Source organism: Lepidochelys olivacea (assembly GCF_965140295.1).
Source record: "Lepidochelys olivacea isolate rLepOli2 genome assembly, chromosome: 12".
NCBI lineage: Eukaryota > Metazoa > Chordata > Testudines > Cheloniidae > Lepidochelys > Lepidochelys olivacea.
In genome coordinates this window covers 747,559-771,884 of record NC_140422.1, presented here as the reverse complement: position 1 = coordinate 771,884, position 24,326 = coordinate 747,559, and the positions used below count along the sequence as shown (strand labels likewise).

Genomic DNA, 24,326 nt, shown 5'->3' with positions numbered 1-24,326 from the left:
GTGGCGCCGATCGGCAGAGCCGGGGCAGCGAGGGCTGGGCAGGGGCAGTCTCCTGCCCACAAGGGAGGCGGTGGGGTTGGCTCGGGGGAAGGCCGCTGGTGCCGCCTGGCATGACAGCCCTCCCCTGGCCCGCCTCGGGGCGCCCAACCCACAGCGTCCCGCAGAACTTGTAGGGCCTTCGGAGAGCCCCAGGGACAGTGGGCTACAAGGACAAACTCCCCCAGGCCGGGGGTCCCCACTGCCCCAGCTTTCTCCCCTCCCATGGGCCCTGTCGCGGCCCAGGAGCCAAGGACTGCAGGGCATGGGCACAGCTGGTCTCTAATGTGTCTTTATTGACCCGTCACGCTGGGAACGTGCTGCTGCGTTAATTGGCCGCGATGGTCTGGTCGATCCAGGCCCTGAGCTTGGTGACGCGGGCGTAAACGCCGGGCGTGGAGGGGGAGCAGGTCCTGCTTCCCCAGGAGACGATCCCCACCAGGGTCCAGGCGCCGTCCTGCTGGCACACCAGGGGGCCGCCGGAGTCGCCCTGCAAGGAGAAGCAGCAGGTTGGGGGGCGTCTCCTTCTAGGGGGTCGCAAAGCGAGGGGGACCTGCTCATCCACCGGCTGTTCCCCAAATGCAAACGAGTCTGCGCTTGTCTGGATGGGGCCCTGTGTATCCACTGCGGGTCCCAGGGCTGGGGAGAGCTATGGGGAGCGGGGATCGCGGGCAGAGAAACAAGGGGTGTCGTAGGGAGACTGGCCCTTTAAGAGAGAAGAGGCCCATGCCCCTGTGACTGGTCAGCTGCCTCCCGGGTGGGCTTAAGAAAGGGGCCGGGGGAGGACAAGAAGAGAGGTAGGGGGCAGAGGTAGATCACATCACAGAGAGGGTGGGACTAGCTAAAGGTGCAAGCCATTGTTGGGGAGAACGGCCCAGAGCTGGGGAGCCCAGTGGAGTTTTGGGAGCTGTTGTGCTGAGACCCCTAGGAACAAGGGGAAGACCCGGGCTGGTTAGGGGGCACTGAGCCTGAACCAAGAGGATTGGTGCTGGATGGGGGATCTGGGGTAGGACTGCAAGCGAAGAGACCCGTGCAGTGGGATACCGCGGGGAGCCCTCTCCCAGGAGACCAGACTGGGGGCTCCAGGGGAAGAGTGAATCTGGGGGCCCTCAGGGGCATGGCTGGAGAGTAGGGCTGGAGAGTAGAGCCTGGAGCAGGGGCAAAGAGCTGGGAACAGGCTGGATATACTCCTTGGAAAGCAGTTGTGACTGTCCTTCGGGGGTTTGGGCAGACCAGTTTTACCATGAGGGTTCTGCATGTTCCTGAACGTGTACACGAATACACCATGCCCGGAGGTAGGTCTTGAACTGCACACTGAGACACTGTATTCCTGTCTAGGGGCGATGGAAGGGGAAACTGAGGCAGATGTCCCAATTGTGCAGAAGCCTGGGGCCACCCTGCTCCAGGTGCATGGAGGAAGGGAAGGCTGGCTGCATGGAGCCAGGGGTGGACAAAGGAGGGCTATGTAGACAGCTGTAGGGATGGGGTGACAGGCAGGCAGGAATAGCTGAAGGGGGATGTGGCCAGAAGGACAGTTGTCTCGGTGGTGGCTGTGGTGAAGTGGGAATTTTCTAGGCTATTTTTAGGAAGCTGGTGTGTGCCTCAGTTTCCCCACTTTGCTGCATTGTTACCCAGTGGGGTGGAAAAGAACTGTTTGTTCTCAAGGCAGGTGAAGAGACAAGTGGTACTAGCTATCTGGGCCTGAGTCCCCATATCAATGGGGTGTCTGAGAAGACAACAGGAAACTCAATCACAGGGCTCTGACAGCCAGTGAATAAGGGATTGCCCGTCTCTGGCAGGGAAGCTGGGCAAGGATACCCAGCTGCCAAACCCCAGCCTGGAAGGCATAAGAGAAGAACTGGCTGCTAGAAGGAGTCAGGCCTCTCGTCTGGAGGTGAGGTGCCACCCGAACAGTGGGGGTCCCTGCATCTGGGCAGGGTGCTGGCACAGTGGGCCTCGCGGTGTGAGGCAGGGGAGCTGAAGGCTTCTCAATGCTTTTTTTGCCTCTGTTTTCACTAACAAGGTCAGCTCCCAGACTGCTGCACTGGGCATCACAAAATGCGGAAGAGATGGCCAGCCCTCTGTGGAGATAGAGGCGGTTAGGGACTATTTAGAAAAGCTGGACGTGCACAAGTCCATGGGGCCGGACGAGTTGCATCCGAGAGTGCTGAAGGAATTGGCGGCTGTGATTGCAGAGCCACTGGCCATTATCTTTGAAAACTCGTGGCGAACCGGGGAAGTCCCGGATGACTGGAAAAAGTAGTGCCAATCTTTAAAAAAGGGAAGAAGGAAGATCCTGGGAACTACAGGCCAGTCAGCCTCACCTCAGTCCCTGGAAAAATCATGGAGCAGGTCCTCAAAGAATCAATCCTGAAGCACTTAAATGAGAGGAAAGTGATCAGGAACAGCCAGCATGGATTCACCACGGGAAGGTCATGCCTGACTAATCTAATTGCCTTTTATGATGAGATTACTGGTTCTGTGGATGAAGGGAAAGCAGTGGATGTATTGTTTCTTGACTTTAGCAAAGCTTTTGACACGGTCTCCCATAGTATTCTTGTCACCAAGTTAAGGAAGTATGGGCTGGATGAATGCACTACAAGGTGGGTAGAAAGCTGGCTAGATTGTCGGGCTCAACGGGTAGTGATCAATGGCTCCATGTCTAGTTGGCAGCCGGTATCAAGTGGAGTGCCCCAAGGGTCGGTCCTGGGACCGGTTTTGTTCAATATCTTCATAAATGATCTGGAGGATGGTGTGGATTGCACTCTCAGCAAATTTGCGGATGATACTAAACTGGGAGGAGTGGTAGATACGCTGGAGGGGAGGGATAGGATACAGAAGGACCTAGACCAATTGGAAGATTGGGCCAAAAGGAATCTGATGAGGTTCAATAAGGATAAGTGCAGGGTCCTGCACTTAGGACGGAAGAACCCAATGCACAGCTACAGACTAGGGACCGAATGGCTAGGCAGCAGTTCTGTGGAAAAGGACCTAGGGGTGACAGTGGACGAGAAGCTGGATATGAGTCAGCAGTGTGCCCTTGTTGCCAAGAAGGCCAATGGCATTTTGGGATGTATAAGTAGGGGCATAGCGAGCAGATCGAGGGACGTGATCGTTCCCCTCTATTCGACATTGGTGAGGCCTCATCTGGAGTACTGTGTCCAGTTTTGGGCCCCACACTTCAAGAAGGATGTGGATAAATTGGAGAGAGTCCAGCGAAGGGCAACAAAAATGATTAGGGGACTGGAACACATGAGTTATGAGGAGAGGCTGAGGGAGCTGGGATTGTTTAGCCTGCAGAAGAGAAGAATGAGGGGGGATTTGATAGCTGCTTTCAACTACCTGAAAGGGGGTTCCAAAGAGGATGGCTCTAGACTGTTCTCAATGGTAGCAGATGACAGAACGAGGAGTAATGGTCTCAAGTTGCAGTGGGGGAGGTTTAGATTGGATATTAGGAAAAACTTTTTCACTAAGAGGGTGGTGAAACACTGGAATGCGTTACCTAGGGAGGTGGTAGAATCTCCTTCCTTAGAGGTTTTTAAGGTCAGGCTTGACAAAGCCCTGGCTGGGATTATTTAACTGGGAATTGGTCCTGCTTTGAGCAGGGGGTTGGACTAGATGACCTTCTGGGGTCCCTTCCAACCCTGATATTCTATGATTCTATGAAGGCCAGCCTAAGGAGGCAGTGAGGCCATGCTCTAACCCGGAGGGAGAGTGAGACCCCCGGAGGTCTGGCACATTGCAGGGGTTCTCTCTAGAGACTGGTGTAAAGTGGGGGCCACAGCATGGCCCCTGGGGATCTGTGCCAGCACTAGGAGCGATGTGTGGCCAGACAGGTGGGCACAGGGGGCCGCGGCGCTGCAGAGCTGGGTACCATGCAGGAGGAGGCTCCAGCAGCGCCCGCGCAGATCATGACGTCCGCGATCCTGAAGCCCCAGTAGGTCTTGCACTGCGTGTTGGTCAGCAGGGGCAGGGCCACCTGCTGCAGCTTGTCTGGGGTGTTCTGAGCTGGAAAACAAAGGCAGGCAGGAGACGGTGTCAGCTGGGCAGCATGGGGCAGCTCCCGATCCCTGGCACTACAGCCCCATGGCCTCGCCTGGCACTGGGACCCCAACAAAGAGGGAGGGGCCTGGAGAGCTCCCCCCGGGGCCCCTCTGCAGAGGAAAGGCCCCAGCTGCCCCTGCCCTCCTGGGGCACGCACAGGGTAGCTGTGCCCAGTCAGGTGGGGACCCCTGGGGAGGCCTTCCAGCTGAATTTTCTGGGTTTGGCCTGGGACAGGGAGAGAGACAGGACCTGGAACTCTAGCCGGAAGGGGCAGAAGGCTGCCCAGAGCTGGGGGTCCTGAGTAGGGCCCCCTTTCCTAGTCCAGTATGTGCCCGGGAAGGTCAGGGGGCGGGGGACTGAGGTGAGGGGATGGCCGTCAGATCAGTTGGCTAAGTTGAGTTCCCCTTGGCACTCCAGGAGTCTGTCCTCCAAGCGGCCAGAGCGGTGCAGAGACCCGGAGACTTTACCCTTGGGATCAGTCAGGCCCCAGCCCGTGGTCACGCAGGTCAGGCCTCCGGGGAAGTCATCGGTAGCCTTGGGCAGACACACGGGGGACACGCGGGCTGTCAGCTTGGCTGGGGCGGCCAGCTTCAGCAGGGTGATGTCATTCTTCACGGTTAACATGCTGAAACTGGGGTTCTTGAAAACCTGCCACAGGAGACAGTGGAGTCTAGACCACATCCAGCATCTGTCGGAGACCCCACCGAAATCTCATCCACCCCACAGCAGGACCCATGTAGGCTGCATCCACCCCACTCCAGCCGGACTCCCCAGAGACCGTGACCACCCCCTGCAGGACCCTGAGGAGCTCTGCGCGTGAGACATGGCACAGGCTGACCTGTGAGTGTGCCGGGGGTTGAGGTGGGCACGAAGGCTCACTGGGGGCCCGGTGTTCCAGGCCCATGGAGGGAGGATGTGTGCAGCCCCCGAGGGGACCCTGTGCCGGCCAGCCCCCTACCTGGGCGATCTGCAGGACTTGCACATCCTCGGCCGGAGAGCCTTGGTCAAATTCCCCCAGAACCACACGGTCACTGGTGCTGCAGGGGGAAGAAAAGGAAGCCCCGAGTATAGGGAATGGTGGGGCAGGCCTGGCTCCCTGCAGCACCTTCTGTCCCCTCCCCCAGGCACTGCCCAGGCCTGGTGCGGGGGGATCTATGCCCAGGAAGCGTGGCAGGGGTATGGCAGGGCAGTGGGAGCCCCTGGAGCTGGCTTAGGCTCTGGGGATTGCAGGGCTGAAACAAGCAGCTGGGGACGTGTGCCCTGAGCGGAGCTCCCTTCATCAGGACACTGATGCCTGGGCCCCATCCCCAGCAGTATCTGCCAGGACAGCTCAGTGCAGATGGCACATCCATCCCCTCTGCGTCCCCTCACCCGCCTGTCCAACGCTAGTGCCTGGTTCTTGCAGGGTTGCCAGGCGTCCGTTTTTTTACTGGAACGCCCGGTTGAAAAGGGACCCTGGTGACTCTGGTCTGCACCGCTGACTGACCTGTTAAAAGTCTGGTCGGTGGCGCAGCAGCGCTAAGGCAGGCTCCCTGCCTGACCTGGTACCATATGGCTCCCAGATGCGGCAACATGTCCCGCGGCCCCTAGGCGCAGGGGCAATCAGGGAAGCTCTGGGATCCACAGCCAATGGGAGCTGCGGGGGCGGTGCCTGCAGGCTTGGGCAACGCGCCTCAGTCTAGTCTGACTGCTTCTGGGAGCAGCATGGAGCCACTGCCAGGGCAAGCGGGAACCCTGCCTTGGCCCCGCTGCACCACCGACTGGAGCCGCCTTAGGTAAGCGCTGCTGAACCCGACCCCTGAACCCCCTCCTGCACCGCGAACCCCTTGCCCCAGGTTAGAACCCCCTCCTGCATCCTAACTGCCTCCAAGACCCTACACCCCTCACCTGCACCCCAACCCTCTGCCCCAGCCCTGAGCCCCCTCCAGGAGCCCACAGCCCCACCTGCATCACAACCCCCTCCCCCAGCCTGGAGCCCCTCGTGCACCGCAAACCCCTCTTACCAAGCCCCACCCCAGAGCTCGCACCCTCAGCCGGAGCCCTCCCATACCCCAGCCCCCTACCCCAGCTCGGTGAAAGTGAGTTAGGGTGGGAGAGAGCGAGCGACTGAGGGAGGGGGGCTGGAGTGAGAAGGCTCAGGGCCTCAGGGAAGGGGCAAGGAAGTTCGGTTTTGTGTAATTAGAAAGTTGGTAAACCTAGGGCCTTGGCACCCCATGGCTCCCACCTAGGTTCCTACCTGACTCTGCAGTGGGCAGCCGTGACCACCCAGTTCTCGCTAATCAGGGAGCCGCCGCAGAAATGGAAGCCGGTATTGTCCTGTGGGGAGGGGGAGAGCAGGCAGTGTTTGAGCTGGCCTACCATGGCCACGTGCCAGGGACCCCCACTGCTGTCTGGAGGGGGCTGCCAGGAACTAAGGGAGGGGAATCGGGGCCAGAGCATCAAAATAAGGGGGAGCAGCTGGCTGAGACCCATCCCTGGGAAGCAGGCGCCCCTTCCTAGCAGCCAGTGCCCTCTGCCCCATTTGCCAGGCTCTGCCAGACACAGATTGCAGCAGGGGCAGGCCTGCCCCACCCCGCAGGGATCTCTGCCGAGCCTGTGTGCTTGGAAGGGAGCCAGGGTGTGCGATGCCCGGCAGGGGCTGGGAGCGGCAGGAGAGAAGGGAACTCGGGGCAGGTGACGGGTTCCCACCAGATCCTGGGTGCTGGAGCTGAGGGGCTCTGGGAGCAGGGCTGGGGGAAGGGTCCTGGCAGGTGCCCTTGGAGTGGCAGAGAGGCCAGGTCAGTTCATCCCACTATCTTGGGCAGCGCTGCCTCTGTCGGGTAACAGGCCCTTGTTCCACAGTAGAGCAGGCACCGACTGGGGGCAGGGAGGCTGGGAATCCATCTACACACTGGAGCCAATCTAAGCAGCTAGGGACAGCCAGTGCTGCTGGGAAACACACACAGAACGTGGAGGCGGGTGCTGCAGGGAGCAGCTGGGGGCCCAGATGCCAAGGTGATGGGCATGTGCAGGCCCTGCCAGATGAATCCCCAGTAGCACTGAGACACTGCCTAGCTGCCCTGGGACACCATGAAATCACATCCCCACCTCCCCGGGTTCTCTAAGGGCCAGGCCCCTCCTGCCTTTCCCCCCAGCTTTGCTCCCCACGGGGGTCCCTGCCTGGCCGAAGGGGTTGCTGGGCTCTCACCTGCAGGGAGACCTGCCAGGGCCAGGATCCAGGAACCGCCGTCTCGCCGTTCACGATTCGTGCATAACCGCTGATGACAGGTTGGATGGCAGGGAGGCCGCAGCCTGCAGGAGGGAAGGAGAGGAGTTGACCACAGCTCCTGGTGTCCAGCGGGGAGGGAGCACAGCGCTAGGGCCCAGGCTGCTCCGTGGGGCACCCCAGCAGTGGGGCAGTAGCTGGGGGATCGGTCAGTGGCTGGGGGACCTTGCTACAGCCATGGGCATGCACTGCCCACTCCAGTTCACCTGGGGGCGTCCCCAGGGCCAGGGCTGTACTGCCACCATGGGGGGAGGATGGACTTGGGGGGCCCTGAGCGCTGTCAAGCACAGCATGGCGTTGGCCGCATCCATCTGCGCCATCAGCAGTGTCTCTCCAGCCGCGGGATTAGCGACAGGGCTGGGGCCACCGTCACCTGCGTCTTCTCGGGAGCTCCCTGTGGCAGAGAGACCCTTCTCCGGCTCTGGGCCTTCCAGCCCCTGCTGGCAGTCGAAGGAGGCCGGGTGGCACTTACCATGGGCAGCGCCCAAGAAGGCGAGGCAGGGCAGGAGCCAGAGGAAAGCCATTCTGCTTCTTACATGGGTGGCAGAGACCAAGCAGGGTCAGCAGCCCTTTATATACTCTTGCCAGGAGGCAGCTCAGAAAGGGACAGGAGCCAATTTTCCACCCTGCTGTCCTTGGGGAGATAAGCTGGCAGCCCCAAAGGAGCCATGGGCAGAGCACCAGGGGTCAGGCTGGCTGGGGGCAGGGCTTGGGACCGCAGCAGCTGCTGTCTGGAGGAGTGTGGGGAGCCAGAGAGCCAATGGTCATAGGCCTGGGAGCAGGGAGCCCGTGGGAGTCAGTGACCCTCTACCCTCAAGGGAGTGACAACCCCGGGAGATCCGGGTGCCAGGCAGCCAGGGCCTTGCCTCGCAGTGTGGGGTGCACACTGGCCCTCCCCACTGAGGTGTTAGTGATGAGCAAATTGTTCTGGCGTACAGTTGGCACCGCCTAATCCTCCCAGCACCATGCATTTTGAGCCAGCACCCTCCAGTGGCCCCCACCCCAGCCAGATGGGCCACTGCAGAGCAGGGACTAGCCCCAGGGTCCTTTAGTGTGTCCGGGATGTAGCTGCATGGAGAACCCAGGAGTCCTGAGCCCTGGTCCCTGCAGTTGCCCCGCCCGCTTCAGTGCATATTGTCATGATGTTGTGGGAATAACAGCCCCATTTATACCTGTTATTCCCTCTCTCCTTGCGCTTCTTGTGGTGCGGTTTCCTTCAGAGCACCTTTGCTTTGACAGCCCTGCCCCGGACCTCGCACTGGCTGGTTGTGCTGTCCCAGGGCAGGGGCTGGGGTGCAGCCCAAGACCTCCATCTGCCAGCCCATCTCAGGGTTTCTTTGTTCTGGGTCCCCCAGAGAACTGGTTTTCGGGCCGAGCTGCTGACCCTGGAGGGGGATTGCCCAGCCCAGTCCTGCAGGAATGGACACTCGGGGCCAGAGGGTGGGCGTTGGGGTCATGGGGGTGCTGGTGCTGCATGCGAGGAAGTGGAAAGCGGCTGCTTGTGCCCGAGGCTAAACTGAGCTGGTATCAGCAGGGCGTATGATTAGCCAGACGCCAGCCCAGGCCTGGCTTTAACCCCTTGACAGTCTCTAGCGTCCGTCCCCAGGAGGTGTAGGGCTGAGCCCTTGGTGTGGCAGATGCCAACCTAGCAAGTGCTGAGACAGGCTGATTCCCCCACCAGGGACAGCTCTGGTTTCCACAACATGGGAGATTGCCAAGGGGCAGAGGAGAGGCTGCCCCCGTGTGAGGAGAGGGCCCCAACAAGGTTGTGTCACCTCCAGAGAAGAGCTGGAGGGGATTTGGCTAAGTGGCTCAGAGTTGAGGAAAAACAATGAGGAGTCTGCTGGCACCTTAAAGATTTATTTGGGCATAAGCTTTCATGGGTAAAAAACCCACTTCTTCAGATGCATGGAGTGAAAATGACAGATCCAGGCATAGATAGATACTGGCACATGAAGAGAAGGGAGGTACCTCACCAGTGGAGAACCCATGCGGACAGGGCCAATTCAGTCCACTCCCAATAATTGATGAGGAAGGTGTCAATTCCAAGAGAGGGGAAATTGCTTAGGCCCAAATAAATTTGTTAGTCTTTAAGGTGCCACTGTAATCCTCATTGTTTTTATGGATACAGACAAACGCGACTACCCCTATGATACTTGACATCATGCAGAGTTGAGGGAATCAAGAAGGCTCGTAGGTGCCCAACTCCCATGGGAAGAGGCGCCTAATTCCCATTGTGAATGCCACCTTTGATCTTTTCTTAGGTCCGGAGATGGTGGCAGCGGCTGCTGCCCCTTTTAGCCAGGAAGTGAGGCCTGGCCGGTCGCTGCAGGAGGAAGAGGAAGGGAGGATGCACATCACGAGTTTCTTTGGCTAGTAAACACAAAGAATGGCCTTGGCCCAGGGTGGCTGGCCTGGATCCTACTGGGATCTGGGAAGTGGGTGGGCGAAAGCCCGCCCGCTGCTAAAGGACCCCCCCCTCAGCCTAAGGGGAGGATCCACAGGACCCGAAAATCAAATGATTCCGGGGGACAACTAATGAAATAACAGGGACAGGAGTGTGGTCAAAGGGTCAAACGAAGGGAACCGGAAGGGGACACCGAGCAGAGAACCCTGGACAGCGCCCACTGCTCCTCAAAGGCATCAAGGGAGTCAGTGGATGCCGCCCAGAGGAACTTTGCCCGGAGGCGTGAACAGACGGAGGATCGGAAATAGGCCCCGCAGTCACAGGAGACCCTGGCTGGGTTTGTCTGGAACAATCCAGACATCATGAGACTAACATGACTGCTACTCTGAAATATTATGTATAGTGCCAATAAAAATAAATAATACTTTATGCCATTTATAATCGACCTGTGGAACTCATTGCTACAGGACATCATGGCGTTAAGGGCCGAGTCTGGATTTCCAAAGTGCTGATTAATCTCCTTACTGGGATCAAGGTGTTTAGCTGGGATGCATGGGCAGGGTCACCCTGTTTATGACTTGAGAACATACTCTGATTATCAGAGGGAGTCAGGGGGTAATAGCTTCACAACTGGCCAGGTGCATTGTGGACGGTGCTCAGCTTTTTCCGAAGCATTGGGGTTGGGCCCAGCTGGAGTCAGGCCACTGAGCTGGAAGGACCCCCATCAGAGTGGGGGTGGCCCATCTGAACCTTCACCTGCTCCCAGGTGGGTTATTTTCCTTCAGATAATCACCCCAGTTTCAATTATTTTAGTGATTTATTTCAAAATACGTGTCACCAAGTATGCCTGGAACAATCCAGACAACGAAAATTATTCAGGAAATGTTTTTTGTCAAATAGATTCCTCACTAGGCATATGTGACGAAGTGGGACTCTTCTTAATGTTTCCTCTGAATAGGGTGGGGGTGCCTCAGTTTCCCCTAGGCAGTTCTTAAGTATCTAGGTGGTGGGGTAAGGGTGTATGATCATTGCAGAGCCCTAGAGGGCCGGTGTGTGCAGGAGTCTGGACACAGAGAATGGCCGACACCCTGTTTCCTGGCAACTGATGGCCTGGGCCCTCCCCCCCTGCGAGGTGAGAGCTAAAGGGTTGGAGAACAAAGGAATCAGGTGACCACCTGGCCCGGGAAAGGAACAAAGCCCAGAGGAGGAGGGGCTGGAGGGAGTTTCAGTTTGGGGCTGGCTGGGACATGGAGTGAAGTGCAGACGTGGTTGTCTGGCTCACTGCCCCCCAAAATGGACCCAGCTGAGGGGTCCCATTCTCTGCACCTGCAAGCTCTGTTTTAGACCATGTTCCTGTCGTCTAATAAACCTTCTGTTTTACTGGCTGGCTGAGAGTCCCGTCTGACTGCGAAGTTGGGGTGCAGGACCCTCTGGCTTCCCCAGGAGCCCCACCTGAGTGGACTCACTGGGGGGAAGCACACGGAGGGGCAGAGGATGCTGAATGCACCGAGGTCAGACCCAGGAAGGTGGAAGCTGTGTGAGCTGTGTGTCCTGCAGACAGGCTGCTCACAGAAAGGCGACTACCCCAGAGTCCTGACTGGCTTCATGGGGAGCAGTTCCAGAGCATCGCTCAGGGACTCCGTGACAACTGGTGGTAGCGGTGGGATGTACTGCACCCCGTGGATGGCACTTCCTGCAGTAAGTGACTGGGGAGCAGTAACACGAAGGGGGATTGCCGAGGACCAGGCATGCTGAAGGCTCAGAGAGGAGCGGTTTCAGGGGGCGGTTAACCCCTGGGAGTGTGTGACTAGCGAGAAGGACTGTGCAGTAATGGGGTCCCCCTAGGGACTGCAGTGAGCAGTCTCAGGGGCGGAGGAGCCTGCAGCTTGGCCCGGGGAGAGAGAAGGACTTTTGCAGTAACAGGGTTCCCCTGGGGATTGCAGTGAGCAGTCCAAGGGGCAGAGGAGTCTGCAGCTCGACCCTGGCAAAGAGGTGGTGACCTCGAGAAGGGCTGGCACACTAGGGGTTCTCCCTGGAAACCGTGGGGAGCTGAGAACACACAGGCCTGTGAGTCCACAACAACTTGGGAAGAGTGGAGTGATGGTCTGTCACCGTCTCCTTAAGAAGGACATTGTAACCCTGTGCAGGAAGAAAGGGTTGAGCGTTGGAAAGTTCACCAAAGCAGAGTTAATCGTGCAGCTGGAGGAGGATGACCGCTCTAAGGAACAGATTCCTGACCCCCAATGGGGCTATAGCAGGATCTGGGAGCAGCTGGAGTGGGAGCCAGGCATCCCCAAGACTCCTGTCCCCGACCAGACGGGGGTCTTCACGATCGGGTTCCCCATCCGGGGATCGGAGACGGATGGGATTGGAGCTGAGTCCGAGGGAGCAAGAGGACCGTGGGAGACAGCGAGAGCCCGAGAAAGAGCTGCAGAAGCAGCAGCAGCATGAACTGGCGGTGGGGGAGCGGAGAGGCCTAGGGGACCTCCCCGGGGTGAGTGGGGATAGATCCCGGGGGGCCAGTTCCGCAGGGAACCTCGAGACTAAATTGCTGCCCCTGGTTAAGGAGGGGGGGATGTGGATGCCACCTCACTGCCTTTCAGCAGGCTGGCGATTTGAACCAAGGGGACCCTGCGGAAAAGCCCCGGTGTCTAGCTCCCTTGCTGGGTCCCGAGGCCATAGACTCCGTCAGCCAGATGGTTGGGGATGTGGACAGGCTCCCACTCCTGGTCCCAACCTATATGTCTGTGTGGAGTTTTCTGGGGCCGGGCCCCTCGGATCTCCAGTGGGAGCAGAATGTGATGGTCAATGGGGAGACATTCTTGGGGTGGCCCAAGGGCATGGGCTGCATAAACCTTCCCACATGCGGCCTGCGAGTGCTATCGACCACCCCTGACCTAAGGGAGGGCGTGAAACTGGAAGGGCCTGGTGTAACTCCTACCAAGGAAGGCTGGGGCATCCATGGGAACGTTGGTGGCTTCGAACTTCCCCAGGTCACCGGCTAAAGTGACCCCGCTCAGTTCGATCTCGAAGGGGGGAGAGATGTGATGAAGTGGGACTCTTCTTAATGTTTCCTCTGAATAGTGTGGGGGTGCCTCAGTTTCCCCTAGGCAGTTCTTAAGTATCTAGGTGGTGGGGTAAGGGTGTATGATCATTGCAGAGCCCTAGAGGGCCGGTGTGTGCAGGAGTCTGGACACAGAGAATGGCCGACACCCTGTTTCCTGGCAACTGATGGCCTGGGCCCTCCCCCCCTACGAGGTGAGAGCTAAAGGGTTGGAGAACAAAGGAATCAGGTGACCACCTGGCCCGGGAAAGGAACAAAGCCCAGAGGAGGAGGGGCTGGAGAGAGTTTCAGTTTGGGGCTGGCTGGGACATGGAGTGAAGTGCAGACGTGGTTGTCTGGCTCACTGCCCCCCAAAATGGACCCAGCTGAGGGGTCCCGTTCTCTGCACCTGCAAGCTCTGTTTTAGACCATGTTCCTGTCGTCTAATAAACCTTCTGTTTTACTGGCTGGCTGAGAGTCCCGTCTGACTGCGAAGTTGGGGTGCAGGACCCTCTGGCTTCCCCAGGAGCCCCACCTGAGTGGACTCACTGGGGGGAAGCGCACGGAGGGGCAGAGGATGCTGAATGCTCTGAGGTCAGACCCAGGAAGGTGGAAGCTGTGTGAGCTGTGTGTCCTGCAGACAGGCTGCTCACAGAAAGGAGACTACCCCAGAGTCCTGACTGGCTTCATGGGGAGCAGTTCCAGAGCATCGCCCAGGGACTCCGTGACAGCATATTAATATGTAACTTTGAGTAATTCATTTAAACTACAGAACAGGAACGTATTTCCTGCCCCTTCAGAAGCAGTGCAAAGGCTTGGGGGAGCCAGGGGTAATGGAGGAGCAGGAAGGAGCCTGGGAGTGAACCTGGAGGGTTGTTGGATGTGGGTGGGAGAAATATGAAACAGATTTGGGTGGGGGGGGGCAGGGAGGGATTGTTAGGGAGCCTCCCCCATGCAGACCCTGGCTGACCCCTAGCCTCTCCCATTCAGTCAGGCACATCTGCCCCTTTCCCCATATGTTCCTGCACCCCTTCCCCATCGGTCCCTGCATCCCCTCCTACCATCCCCATGTGTACCTGCACCCCCTTTCCCCGTTCCCATGTGTTTCTGTGCCCCCACTCAGTCACCTGCCTTCCCCCATGTGTCCCTGCACTCCCTCCCCCATCTCCATGTGTCCCTGCCCGCTCCCCCCTGTACCCACGCCTCCACTGCCATTCAGCCCCTGCTGCAAGTCTGGGACCTGGGAGCGCCTACTCAGTTCTAGCACCACAGTGGTCCCTGGTGGGCAAAAGGCGGAACTGCAGCAACTTTCCAGCAGAATTTATTTTCTGTAAAGAAACAGGCTGCGTGGGACATTAATTACGTGTGTGCGCAGTGGCGCAGAATTCCCCCAGAAGTAACACTTGCCGCCAGCAAGGCACGGTGCGCGAGGAGAGGCCGGGTCACAGGGTGACTGGTAAAACACCATTTGGATGGTAAACCAAAGAAGCAGCCCACTGAGCATTAGGACAGCTTTCGCAGAGCCCTGGGCATTGTGTTCTCCCCTCTGCACAGCCTGCAGGATGCTGAGTGGGGAAGGGAAGCATGCATCATGCACTGCAGGACATGGTGCCTGGCTCCCTGGGGTTGTCACTCCCCTGAGGGCAGAGGGTCGCAGACTCCCATGGGCTCTCTGCTCCCAGGTCTTGGCCCTCTGGCTCCCACGCAGCTCCCTGGCTCCCCACACTCCTCCAGGGAGCAGCTGCTGTGGTCCCAGCTCCTGGCCCAAGCCCTGCCCCCAGGCCAGCCTGCCTCTTGGAACTCTGCCCATGGCCCCTCAGGGATGCCCAGCTTATCTCCCCAATGGCCCCAGACAGCAGGGTGAAAAACTGGCTCCTGTCTCTTTCTTAGCTGCCACCTCCCCAGAGCTGCCCCTGGCAGGAGTATAAAAAGGGCTGCTGACCCTGCTTGGTCTCCACGACCCATGTAAGAAGCAGAATGGCTTTCCTCTGGCTCCTGCCCTGCCTCGCCTTCCTGGGCGCTGCCCATGGTAAGTGCCACCCGGCCTCCTTCGACTGCCAGCAGGGGCTGGAAGGCCCAGAGCCGGAGAAGGGTCTCTCTGCCACAGGGAGCTCCCGAGAAGACGCAGGTGACGGTGGCCCCAGCCCTGTCACTACTCCCGCGGCTGGAGAGACACTGCTGATGGCGCAGATGGATGCGGTCAATGCCATGCTGTGCTTGACAGCGCTCGGGGCCCCCCCAGTCCATCCTTTCCCCATGGTGGCAGTACAGCCCTGGCCCTGGGGGACGCCCCCAGGTGAACTGGAGTGGGCAGTGCATGCCCATGGCTGTAGCAAGGTCCCCCAGCCACTGACCGATCCCCCAGCTACTGCCCCACTGCTGGGGTGCCCCACGGAGCAGCCTGGGCCCTAGCGCTGTGCTCCCTCCCCGCTGGACACCAGGAGCTGAGGTCAACTCCTCTCCTTCCCTCCTGCAGGCTGCGGCCTCCCTGCCATCCAACCTGTCATCAGCGGTTATGCATGAATCATGAACGGCGAGACGGCGGTTCCTGGATCCTGGCCCTGGCAGGTCTCCCTGCAGGTGAGAGCCCAGCAACCCCTTCGGCCAGGCAGGGACCCCCGTGGGGAGCAAAGCTGAGGGGAAAGGCAGGAGGGGCCTGGCCCTTAGAGAACCCGGGGAGGTGGGGATGTGATTTCATGGTGTCCCAGGGCAGCTAGGCAGTGTCTCAGTGCTACTGGGGATTCATCTGGCAGGGCCTGCACATGCCCATCACCTTGGCATCTGGGCCCCCAGCTGCTCCCTGCAGCACCCGCCTCCACGTTCTGTGTGTGTTTCCCAGCAGCACTGGCTGTCCCTAGCTGCTTAGATTGGCTCCAGTGTGTAGATGGATTCCCAGCCTCCCTGCCCCCAGCCGGTGCCTGCTCTACTGTGGAACAAGGGCCTGTTACCCGACAGAGGCAGCGCTGCCCAAGATAGTGGGATGAACTGACCTGGCCTCTCTGCCACTCCAAGGGCACCTGCCAGGACCCTTCCCCCAGCCCTGCTCCCAGAGCCCCTCAGCTCCAGCACCCAGGATCTGGTGAGAACCCGTCCCCTGCCCCGAGTTCCCTTCTCTCCTGCCGCTCCCAGCCCCTGCCGGGCATCGCACACCCTGGCTCCCTTCCAAGCACACAGGCTCGGCAGAGATCCCTGCGGGGTGGGGCAGGCCTGCCCCTGCTGCAATCTGTGTCTGGCAGAGCCTGGCAAATGGGGCAGAGAGCACTGGCTGCTAGGAAGGGGCGCCTGCTTCCCAGGGATGGGTCTCAGCCAGCTGCTCCCCCTTATTTTGATGCTCTGGCCCCAGTTCCCCTCCCCTGGTTCCCAGTAGCTCCCGCCAGGCAGACTTGGGGGGTACCCAGCACACAGCTGTTGTGGGCTGGCTCAGTCACCACCCGCTCTCCCTCTCCCCGCAGGACAACACCAGCTTCCATTTCTGCGGCGGCTCCCTGATCAGCGAGAACTGGGTGGTCACCACTGCCCACTGCAGCGTCAGGTAGGAACCGGGGCAGGAACTGCGGAGCACCATGGTCCTAGCACTAGCGTTGGACAGGCGGGCGAGGGGACGCAGAGGGGATGGATGTGCCATCTGCACTGAGCTGTCCTGGCAGATACTGCTGGGGATGGGGCCCAGGCATCAGTGTCCTGACACAGGGAACTCCTCTCGGGTAGCATGTCCCTGGCTGCTTCCTTCAGCCCTGCAATCCCCTGCCCGGCTGCCCAGGCCCTGAACCTACCTCTAGCCATCCCTCCCTCCCTCCCTGCCTGCCTGTCACCCCATCCCTGCATCTGTCCATGCAGCCCCTCTTGATCTAACCAGGGATCTATGCATCCCTCCCTCCCTCCCTTCCTTTAGGCTCCCCTTTCCCTGCCCGCAATCCCCGCTCCCCATAGCTCTCCCGAGCCCTGGGACCCGCAGTGGATACACAGGGCTCCATCCAGACAAGCGCAGACTCGTTTGCATTTGGGGAACAGCCGGTGGATGAGCAGGTCCCCCTCGCTTTGCGACCCCCTAGAAGGAGACGCCCCCCCAACCTGCTGCTTCTCCTTGCAGGGTGACTCCGGTGTGCCACCCTGGTGACCCTGGTGTGCCAGCAGGACGGCGCCTGGACCCTGGTGGGGATCGTCTCCTGGGGAAGCAGCACCTGCTCCCCCTCCACGCCCGGTATTTACGCCCGCGTCACCAAGCTCAGGGCCTGGATCGACCAGACCATCGCGGCCAATTAACGCAGCAGCACGTTCCCAGTGTGACAGGTCAATAAAGACACATTAGAGACCAGCTGTGCCCATGCCCTGCAGTCCTTGGCTCCTGGGCCGCGACAGGGCTCATGTGGTGGATGGGGTACAATCGAAACCAAAGGCACAGGGTGTCTGGTCTATCTGCATCCCCTGGTGGGATCATGCACATGGCTACGTACTGCAGCGCATGGTACCATCCCGTAGCATCGACAGATCATCTAGTCCAGCCCCCTGCGCAGAGGCAGGCCCAAGCAAACCTAGATCAGCCCTGACAGGGGTTTGTCCCACCTGTTCTTAAACCTCTCCTGACAGATTCCATAGCTTCCCTTGGAACTTACCTACCCTGAGAGTTAGAAAGTTTTTCCTCACATCAAACCTACATCTCCCTTGCTGCAGATAAAGCCCATTAGGTCTTGTCCTGCCCTCAGCAGACACAGCAAATAATTGATCTTTCTAACAGCCCTGAACATGTTTGAAGACTTACCAGGTACCTCCTCAGCCATCTTTTCTCCAGACTAAACATGCCCATGGCTGACCAGGTTTAACCTTTCCTCACAGGGCAGGTTTTCTAAACTTTTGATCCATTTTGTTGCTGTTCTCTGGACTCTCAATTTGTCCACATCTTCCCTAAGGTGCGGTGCCCAGAACTGGACATTGGGGGCCTCCCCAGTGCTGAGCAGAATGGGACAATGACCTCCTATGCCTTACACACAACACTCCTTTTAATACACCCCAGAGCCATATTAGCCTTTTTCACAGATATGTCACGTTGCTGACCCCTGCTCAGTTTGTGGCGCATTGTAACCTCCAGCCCCTCTCAGCAGTGCTGCTGCCAGCCAGTTATCCCCAGGTTGTAGCTGGACACGGGCTGCAGTTTGACATTAACTCGTCCACTTTGCAGGAGTGGTGGCACAAATCACACAGGTGCTGCCCACCCTCCAGTGCCTCCCCATCATTCCTTTTGAAGGAGAAACTGGGAAGAAATCCGTGTACATCTCAGCCCAGCGTACCACGGGCCATGCTCCAGCCACACCCACGTGAGGGCAGAAGCATGGAAGGCGCAGTAACGAGAGGTGTGCTTGGCCATGGGGATGCTCACACCTGAGCTAGGCTATGCCGGGTGCAGATAACCTGGGAGAACTGTGCAGTGAAGACACAGTCTGGCAGTGCCAGTCTGCTAGCAGGCTGGACAGGTCCTAGTAGTTCAAAGTCCCCACCCAATAGAATTCAGCAGCCAAGCCGTCCCTCTGGGCTTGCCTGGCTGGGGAGCAAAGAACCCCTCCAGCCATGGCTCCTCGATACCCTTCTTCTTTGAGCCGGCAGCCGGGGCTGCAACCCAGCGTGACAGTGCAAAGCTGTCCTCTCGGTGTTTGCTGGCAAGGCCGGGCCCAGGTTTGTTCCAGCAGCAGCGTGGCACTTTCCATAGACCCTCTCTCGGAAACTTGATTAATTATGCGAGTGGAGCCCCAGGGGGCCCAGACCTGGTCCCACACGTGGCTGGACCGGACTCCCAACCACGTTGCTGAGCACAGCCCCAGCTTCTCACTGAAGTGCCAGGCCGCGCCGGGGGTGTGGCAGCCAGTACGCCCTGTGCCAGCTCCTTGGGTGCCCCGGCTGGTACACGCCGTGTTAGCCGTTCAGCGTGCGCTGATCACTGGGGAAGGGTCTCACGCATTTACACAACCTGCACTTCCGCCTGCACTGATCCCCCCGGACCCCCACAGTTGCCAGCCAAGATCGGCCCAAGAGGTTGGACACTGTGACTGCAGAGGATCTGCTCTCACTGCAGGAGTTGCCCCATTCTGTGGCCTCGGGGCTGTGAGGCCCCACAGGTTAGAGCGTGGGGCTGCTGGTCCCTGGGGGCTGGTACACTCAGCAGCGCCGGCAGAGTCACCAGACACAGGCTGCTGGCGTTCTGGGGCCAAGCACCACGGGCTGCGTGAGGGGCAGTGTGCTGGGGGCCCTGCCAGCGAGGGGCATTACTGAAGCCTGGTGTCGATGCAGCTAGGCGACCCTAGATGGCTGCCATGGCAGACCCTGCTTCTTCGCCTGGCTCTGGTCCCTGGCTTCTGACCCTGCCTCTGTTCCCACCGGCTAGGCTGGACCCCCACGCCCTGGCTGGGACAGTGGGAATTCCATCCCACAGGCGAGATCCCAGCCGACAGAAGTGAGCCATGCCTCCCCCACCACAGCAGTGGGTTGCTGGGGCCTGCAGCCCATGGCTCGCCTGCTTCAGTCCCTTCAGATCTCCCTGGTGCCAGACAGCCCACCCCAGGGCCCAGCCCATGAACACTGCCAGCAGGGGACACAGCCCTGGGCATGGTGACAGCCCACGCGAGGTGGGGTATTTGATGGGCATGGGGGGCTCCAAACACCACATGGCCCCTTGCTGAGGCTCTGCCCCGAGGCTGCATTTGCAGGACAGCAGCCAGGCACAAGAGCCTCAAATGCCCTTCTTGGTGTGACAGTCCTTGTGTGTGGGGTGGGTCACTCTGAGCCTGGCACTGGGGGCAGACACTGACTGTGGTTCTTTTTCAGGGGCTGACTATGTGATGTCCCCCCAGCTGTGGGTCAAAAGTGCAACTGAAGCAGCCTCTGGCTGTTTAGAATATTTTTTTTAAAGGGGACACCTGGGGCTGGGGACCTCCACGGGTTCCAGGGGAGTCGAAGCAGGATCAGCTTGAGCCCAGGGTGGTTTTGGGAAAAAGAAAAAAGAGCAGGTGGCAGCTCTCCCCGGAGCACTGCTGTGAGTAGACCAATCAGGCAGTGGTGGAAACGGCTGGTGGAGTCTGGAGCAGGCTGCCCAGCGCTGCGGGAGAGAGAACAAAGCAGCAACTGCCACCAGAAAAGAAGGGCCGCAGCGAGTGAGGAGCCAGTGACTAGGGCCCCCGACGTCAGAGGGCCGCCAGGGACAGAGCTCAAAGGGAGAAAGCCAGAGAGAGCAGGAGCAGTAGGGCTAGCCACAAACGGGCAGTACCTAGAAAGAGGAAAGATAATGGTGTAAGGGGAAAAGAGGGAAAGTTAAAGGAAGAACAATGCTGTTAAATGAGAGGAAAAATAGCCGAAGAGTCTCTAAGAAACTATTAGAAAACATTGTTAGAAAACTGGGAGAAAAGTACAGCCCCAATGAAATGTGAAGGAAATAAACTGTAATTAAAGTGAAACCGACTTAAGAAATAAAGCGGAAGTGAGTTGTAGTGAAAGAAAGAAAATAGTAAGGACTGTAAAACAAACCATCCAAACAGCATCCTAAGGCAGACAAGGTGAAAAGATAGGAATAAAGAAATTGTGAGAGCAAAGGGACTGTAAGCCAGAAAGGAGCAGAGGGATAACAGTTCAGCCAAGAAGCCAACATATTGCATCAAGGAATTTAGGCTGCAACTCAAACCAGTAAACCAAGGTTGCACAAGAGGATTGCCCAAAATAACTAAACAGCCTAAGAACTTTTTCTCCAACCTCTGGGCTTATGGAGGCTGAAAACCAGGAAACTGACAAGGGGGTGTGGAACTGTGGGGTTTGTGTTCTAGTACACTGGTTTTCAAACTGTGGATCATGACCCAGCAGCGCTGGGTTGCAGAATGTAAGGCAGTGGGTCGTGGCAGCTCTGGTCAGCACTACCGACTGGGCCATTAAAAGTCCCATTGGCGGTGCTGCCCGGCAAAGGCAGGCTAGTCCCTACCTGTCCTGGGGCACCGCGCTGTGCCCCGGAAGCGGTGAGCAGCAGGTCTGGATCCTTTACGTGGGGGAGGGGGGGGGCTCTGCGTGCTGCCCCTGCCCCGAGCACCAGCTCTGCATTGCCAATGGGAGCTGGGGTGGGGGAACGTTCCTGTGAGTGAGAGCCATGCGGAGCCGCTTGCGCACCTCCGCCTAGGAGCCAGACCTCCTGCTGGCCGCTTCCAGGGTGCAGGACAGGCAGGAAGCCTGCCTGAGCACCTCTGCTGCGCCGCTGACCAGCAGCCGCCCGAGGTAACCCGTGCCCCAGCCCCGTGCCCCAATCCCCTGCCCCAGCCCCAAACCCGGAGCCCCTTCCTGCACCCCCAACCCCTTATCCCTGACCCCACACCAGAGCTTGCACCGCCAGCCCAGAGCCCTGACCCCCTCCAACACCTCAACCCCCTGCCCCAGCCATGAACCGCTCCCACACCCAGAACCCCTCATCCCCAGCTCTGTTGGGTTGCAGGCATCAACAATTTTCTTCAACTGGGTCTCCAGAAAAAAAAGTTTGAAAACTACTCCTCTAGTGCATTGTGTTCACTAATTCAAAATGCTGTTGTTTTATACATGAAAACTGTTACCTGTCAAGGCTGATTCCCCACTCTGGCAAGAAATAAGCATCAAGAATTGCTCCCTTGAGGTCCAGCTTAAAAGTTACAAGCAAAACGAAAACACCTGGGGTTAGCACAGAGGAGTCCACAAGCCATAAAGAAATAAAAGAGACACACCTCATCACGTCTTCCCCTGATCTACTCACATATCCAGGGTTTTAAATGAGTAGTTTCTAGGTGTGATCTGATGATTTTTTTCAGACCTGGGCCAAGCTTCTCAGAGAGAACAACCACAGACAGACAAAAGGGGAGTCTTTGTTTCAATTTTAAAAGGTTCTAGCCTTCCCATTGGCTCTTTTGGCCAGGTGCCCACTCCCTTCCTTCTACCCATGCAGGGAGACTTTTTAACCCTTTACAGGTTTCAGAGTAACAGCCGTGTTAGTCTGTATTCGCAAAAAGAAAAGGAGGACTTGTGGCACCTTAGAGACTAACCAATTTATTTGAGCATGAGCTTTCGTGAGCTACAGCTCACTTCATATCGGATTAAGTGAGCTGTAGCTCACGAAAGCTCATGCTCAAATAAATTGGTTAGTCTCTAAGGTGCCACACGTCCTCCTTTTCTTTTAACCCTTTACAGGTAAAGCAATTAGAGAACAGATACTAAGAGGGATTTTATAGTTACTGGCTGGCTGCGTGTCCATAAAAGGGAGCCACCCTCCCCGCCCCCTTCATTTATCACGTTACCTATGAAGTGAGTTTAATGAAGACAATCACTGCTAATACACAGTCGATAACAGGAATAGTTTATGGTGTAAGCTTAAGGAGTAGTTCCTGCTAAAACAGCTAACTCTGATTTCCTTGTGATTTGTCCCGATTTAATTGATTTCTACTTTACCCCCACCTGATTGAGAGAACATACTACAGTCTCTAGATTGCCTCTGCCTCTCCTCATTGCTCTGACTCAGAATGCCCCTCCTTTCCCTGCCACGCTGGGCAGAGGCTAGGCACCTCCCAGGCCCATCTTAGCATCAGGTGTTAAGTCCTAGAGCCCCAGTGCAGCTGTTATCCGATGATGCACGCAGGGTCATCCCATTGTCTCTTAGCATCTCTGGGGCAGGGTTCAGGACCCTTGGCCCAGTTTGTGGGGTTTGTTTTTTGGACAGTCAACAGCACTCTCAGCTCCTCTGAAATACACTGCTTCTCAGGCCAGCTGGGCTGGGCAGAGGGACCCTCCCATTTTAGTCCTGCTTGCTGCCCCCATCAGAGCCTTGGAAAGAAGCTTTTTTTTTAAACCAAACATCTCGGTAGGGACAAGTTCTCCCCCAAAGGTGCAGCAAGGAAGACTCTGGGAGTTCCTTTTTTTGGAGATTAAGTGCCTGAAAAATTGTTTCTTTGCAACTGTTTTGCCAAATATCCAGTGAAGTCCCCTGGCACGAATGTCTATTACAAACAAATAGAGTCTTTTTATGCCAGTGCCAAAAGGCTTGAGCCAGTTGTCCAGTGAGGAGGGAAAAATCTTGGGGATGGACTAGTTATTATTGTTCTTTATTATCCAGCCTTTGGTAAAATGCCTCCTCCTGCATCCCTTTGACCTGGGGAAAGCACACAGGGCCATTGTCCAGGAACTGAGAGCCAAGTGATGTACCCATGGTTACTATTAGCATTGTTAATTTAGAATCCAGCTACCCTGACCAAGGCCAGGGGCACTGCACTAGGGGCTGAACACAGAGCTCAAGAGGGGTAAGAGAGATAGGGTCTCTGCCCTGAAGAGTTAACAACCTAAATAGAAAACACAAAGGGTGAGTGGGGAAACTGAGGCCCAGAGAGGGACCGTGACTGCCCTGGGTCATACATTCATAGAAATGTAGGGCTGTGAGGAACCTTGAGAGAACATTAGTGCCTCTGTGCCAAGGCAGAACCAACCTAGACCAGCCCGGATGGGTGTTTGTCCCACCTGATCTTAAAAACCTCCAGTGGCGGGGATTCCACAGCCCCCCTGGGAAGCCTGGTCCAGAGCTGAACTACCCTGAGAGTTGGAAAGGTTTCCCTAACATCTGACCTACATCGCCCTTGCTGCAGATTAAGCCCATTACGTCTTCACCTGCCTTCAGTGGCCATGGAGAATCATTGATCACTGTCCTCTTTGTTACAGCCCATAACAGATCTGAAGTCTGTTATCTGGTCCCCATCTTCCGTCATCTTTTCTCAAGACTAAACATGCCCAGGTGGTTTTATCCTTTCCTCACAGGGCAGGTTTGGATCATTTTTGTTGCTCTCTTCTGGACTCGCTCCAATTTGTTCACATCTTTGCCAAAGTGTGGTGCCCGGAACGGCACCCAATATCCCGCTGAGGCCTCCCCACAGTGCCAAGTGAGACAATGACCTCCCGTGCCATACATACGATACTCCTGGTAAGACACCCCAGAACCAGATTTGGCTGTTTTGCAACTGCATCACACTGCTGCCTCCTATTCAATTTGTGATCCGCTAGAACCCCAGAGCCTTTTCAGCAGCACTGCCATATAGCCAGTTATTCCCCACTGTGTGGTGATGCATTGGATTCTTTTTTGTCCTAAGTGTAGTACTTTGCATTTGTTTTTATTGAGTTTCATCTTGGTGATTTCAGACCAATTCTCTGACTTGTTGAGGTCGTTTTGAATTCTAATCCTGTCCTCTAGCGTGCTTGTGACCCCTCTCCACGTGATGTCACCTGCAAATTTTATAAACATACTCTCCATTCCATTGTCCGAGTTATTAATGAAAAGACTGACTAGTACCGGACCCAGGACTGACTCCTGCAGGACTATAAGATACACCGGCCCAGTTTGGCAGCAAACCATTGATAACTACTCTTTGAATACAGCCTTTCAGCCAGCAATTGGTCCTTGTTCCCACTTTCTGTAGAATTCCTTTTCTCCTCAGGTCATTAAAGAGAATCATAGAATAATAGAATCATAGAATATCAGGGTTGGAAGGGACCTCAGGAGGTCA

At 57.4% G+C, this 24,326-nt stretch overlaps 2 protein-coding genes across 7 annotated transcripts; one reads left to right on the top strand and one right to left on the bottom strand.

Annotated features, from left to right (window-relative positions):
- Positions 1-15: 15 nt before the first annotated feature.
- LOC311528839 (chymotrypsinogen 2-like) lies at positions 16-9,591 on the bottom strand. Of its 2 annotated transcripts, XM_084644274.1 has the most exons (7): positions 7,818-9,591; positions 7,268-7,371; positions 6,317-6,396; positions 5,039-5,117; positions 4,548-4,728; positions 3,911-4,044; positions 16-526 (listed from the first exon to the last, which is right to left on the bottom strand). In XM_084644274.1, exons 1-7 carry the CDS (start codon positions 7,867-7,869, stop codon positions 365-367), a joined length of 792 nt encoding a protein of 263 aa, XP_084500400.1. In that variant the 5' UTR covers positions 7,870-9,591; the 3' UTR covers positions 16-364. The 2 variants fall into 2 exon arrangements, with proteins under 2 accessions (XP_084500400.1, XP_084500399.1); XM_084644273.1 differs by lacking the exon at positions 7,818-9,591 and having other exon boundaries at positions 6,317-7,386.
- LOC311528840 (uncharacterized protein) lies at positions 842-17,268 on the top strand. 5 transcript variants are annotated; one of them, XR_014713715.1, is made up of 5 exons: positions 842-1,331; positions 14,686-14,824; positions 15,272-15,375; positions 16,248-16,327; positions 16,886-17,268. XR_014713715.1 is itself a non-coding variant. In XM_084644277.1 (5 exons), exons 3-5 carry the CDS (start codon positions 15,322-15,324, stop codon positions 17,091-17,093), a joined length of 342 nt encoding a protein of 113 aa, XP_084500403.1. In that variant the 5' UTR covers positions 842-1,331; positions 4,738-4,920; positions 15,272-15,321; the 3' UTR covers positions 17,094-17,268. The 5 variants fall into 5 exon arrangements, 4 of the variants coding, with proteins under 4 accessions (XP_084500403.1, XP_084500404.1, XP_084500401.1 ...); XM_084644277.1 differs by lacking the exon at positions 14,686-14,824 and adding an exon at positions 4,738-4,920; XM_084644275.1 differs by lacking the exon at positions 842-1,331 and adding an exon at positions 10,612-13,537.
- Positions 17,269-24,326: the final 7,058 nt, after the last annotated feature.

Coding starts and splice junctions, on each gene's coding strand:
- LOC311528839 (XM_084644274.1), bottom strand. CDS start 7,869: ATGGCTTTCCTCTGGCTCCTGCCCTGCCTCGCCTTCTTGGGCGCTGCC. Junction 7,372..7,817: donor CTTCTTGGGCGCTGCCCATG/GTAAGTGCCACC, acceptor TCCCTCCTGCAG/GCTGCGGCCTCCCTGCCATC. Junction 6,397..7,267: donor CCTGGCAGGTCTCCCTGCAG/GTGAGAGCCCAG, acceptor CCCTCCCCACAG/GACAATACCGGCTTCCATTT.
- LOC311528840 (XM_084644277.1), top strand. CDS start 15,322: ATGAACGGCGAGACGGCGGTTCCTGGATCCTGGCCCTGGCAGGTCTCC. Junction 15,376..16,247: donor CCTGGCAGGTCTCCCTGCAG/GTGAGAGCCCAG, acceptor CTCTCCCCGCAG/GACAACACCAGCTTCCATTT. Junction 16,328..16,885: donor ACTGCCCACTGCAGCGTCAG/GTAGGAACCGGG, acceptor TTCTCCTTGCAG/GGTGACTCCGGTGTGCCACC.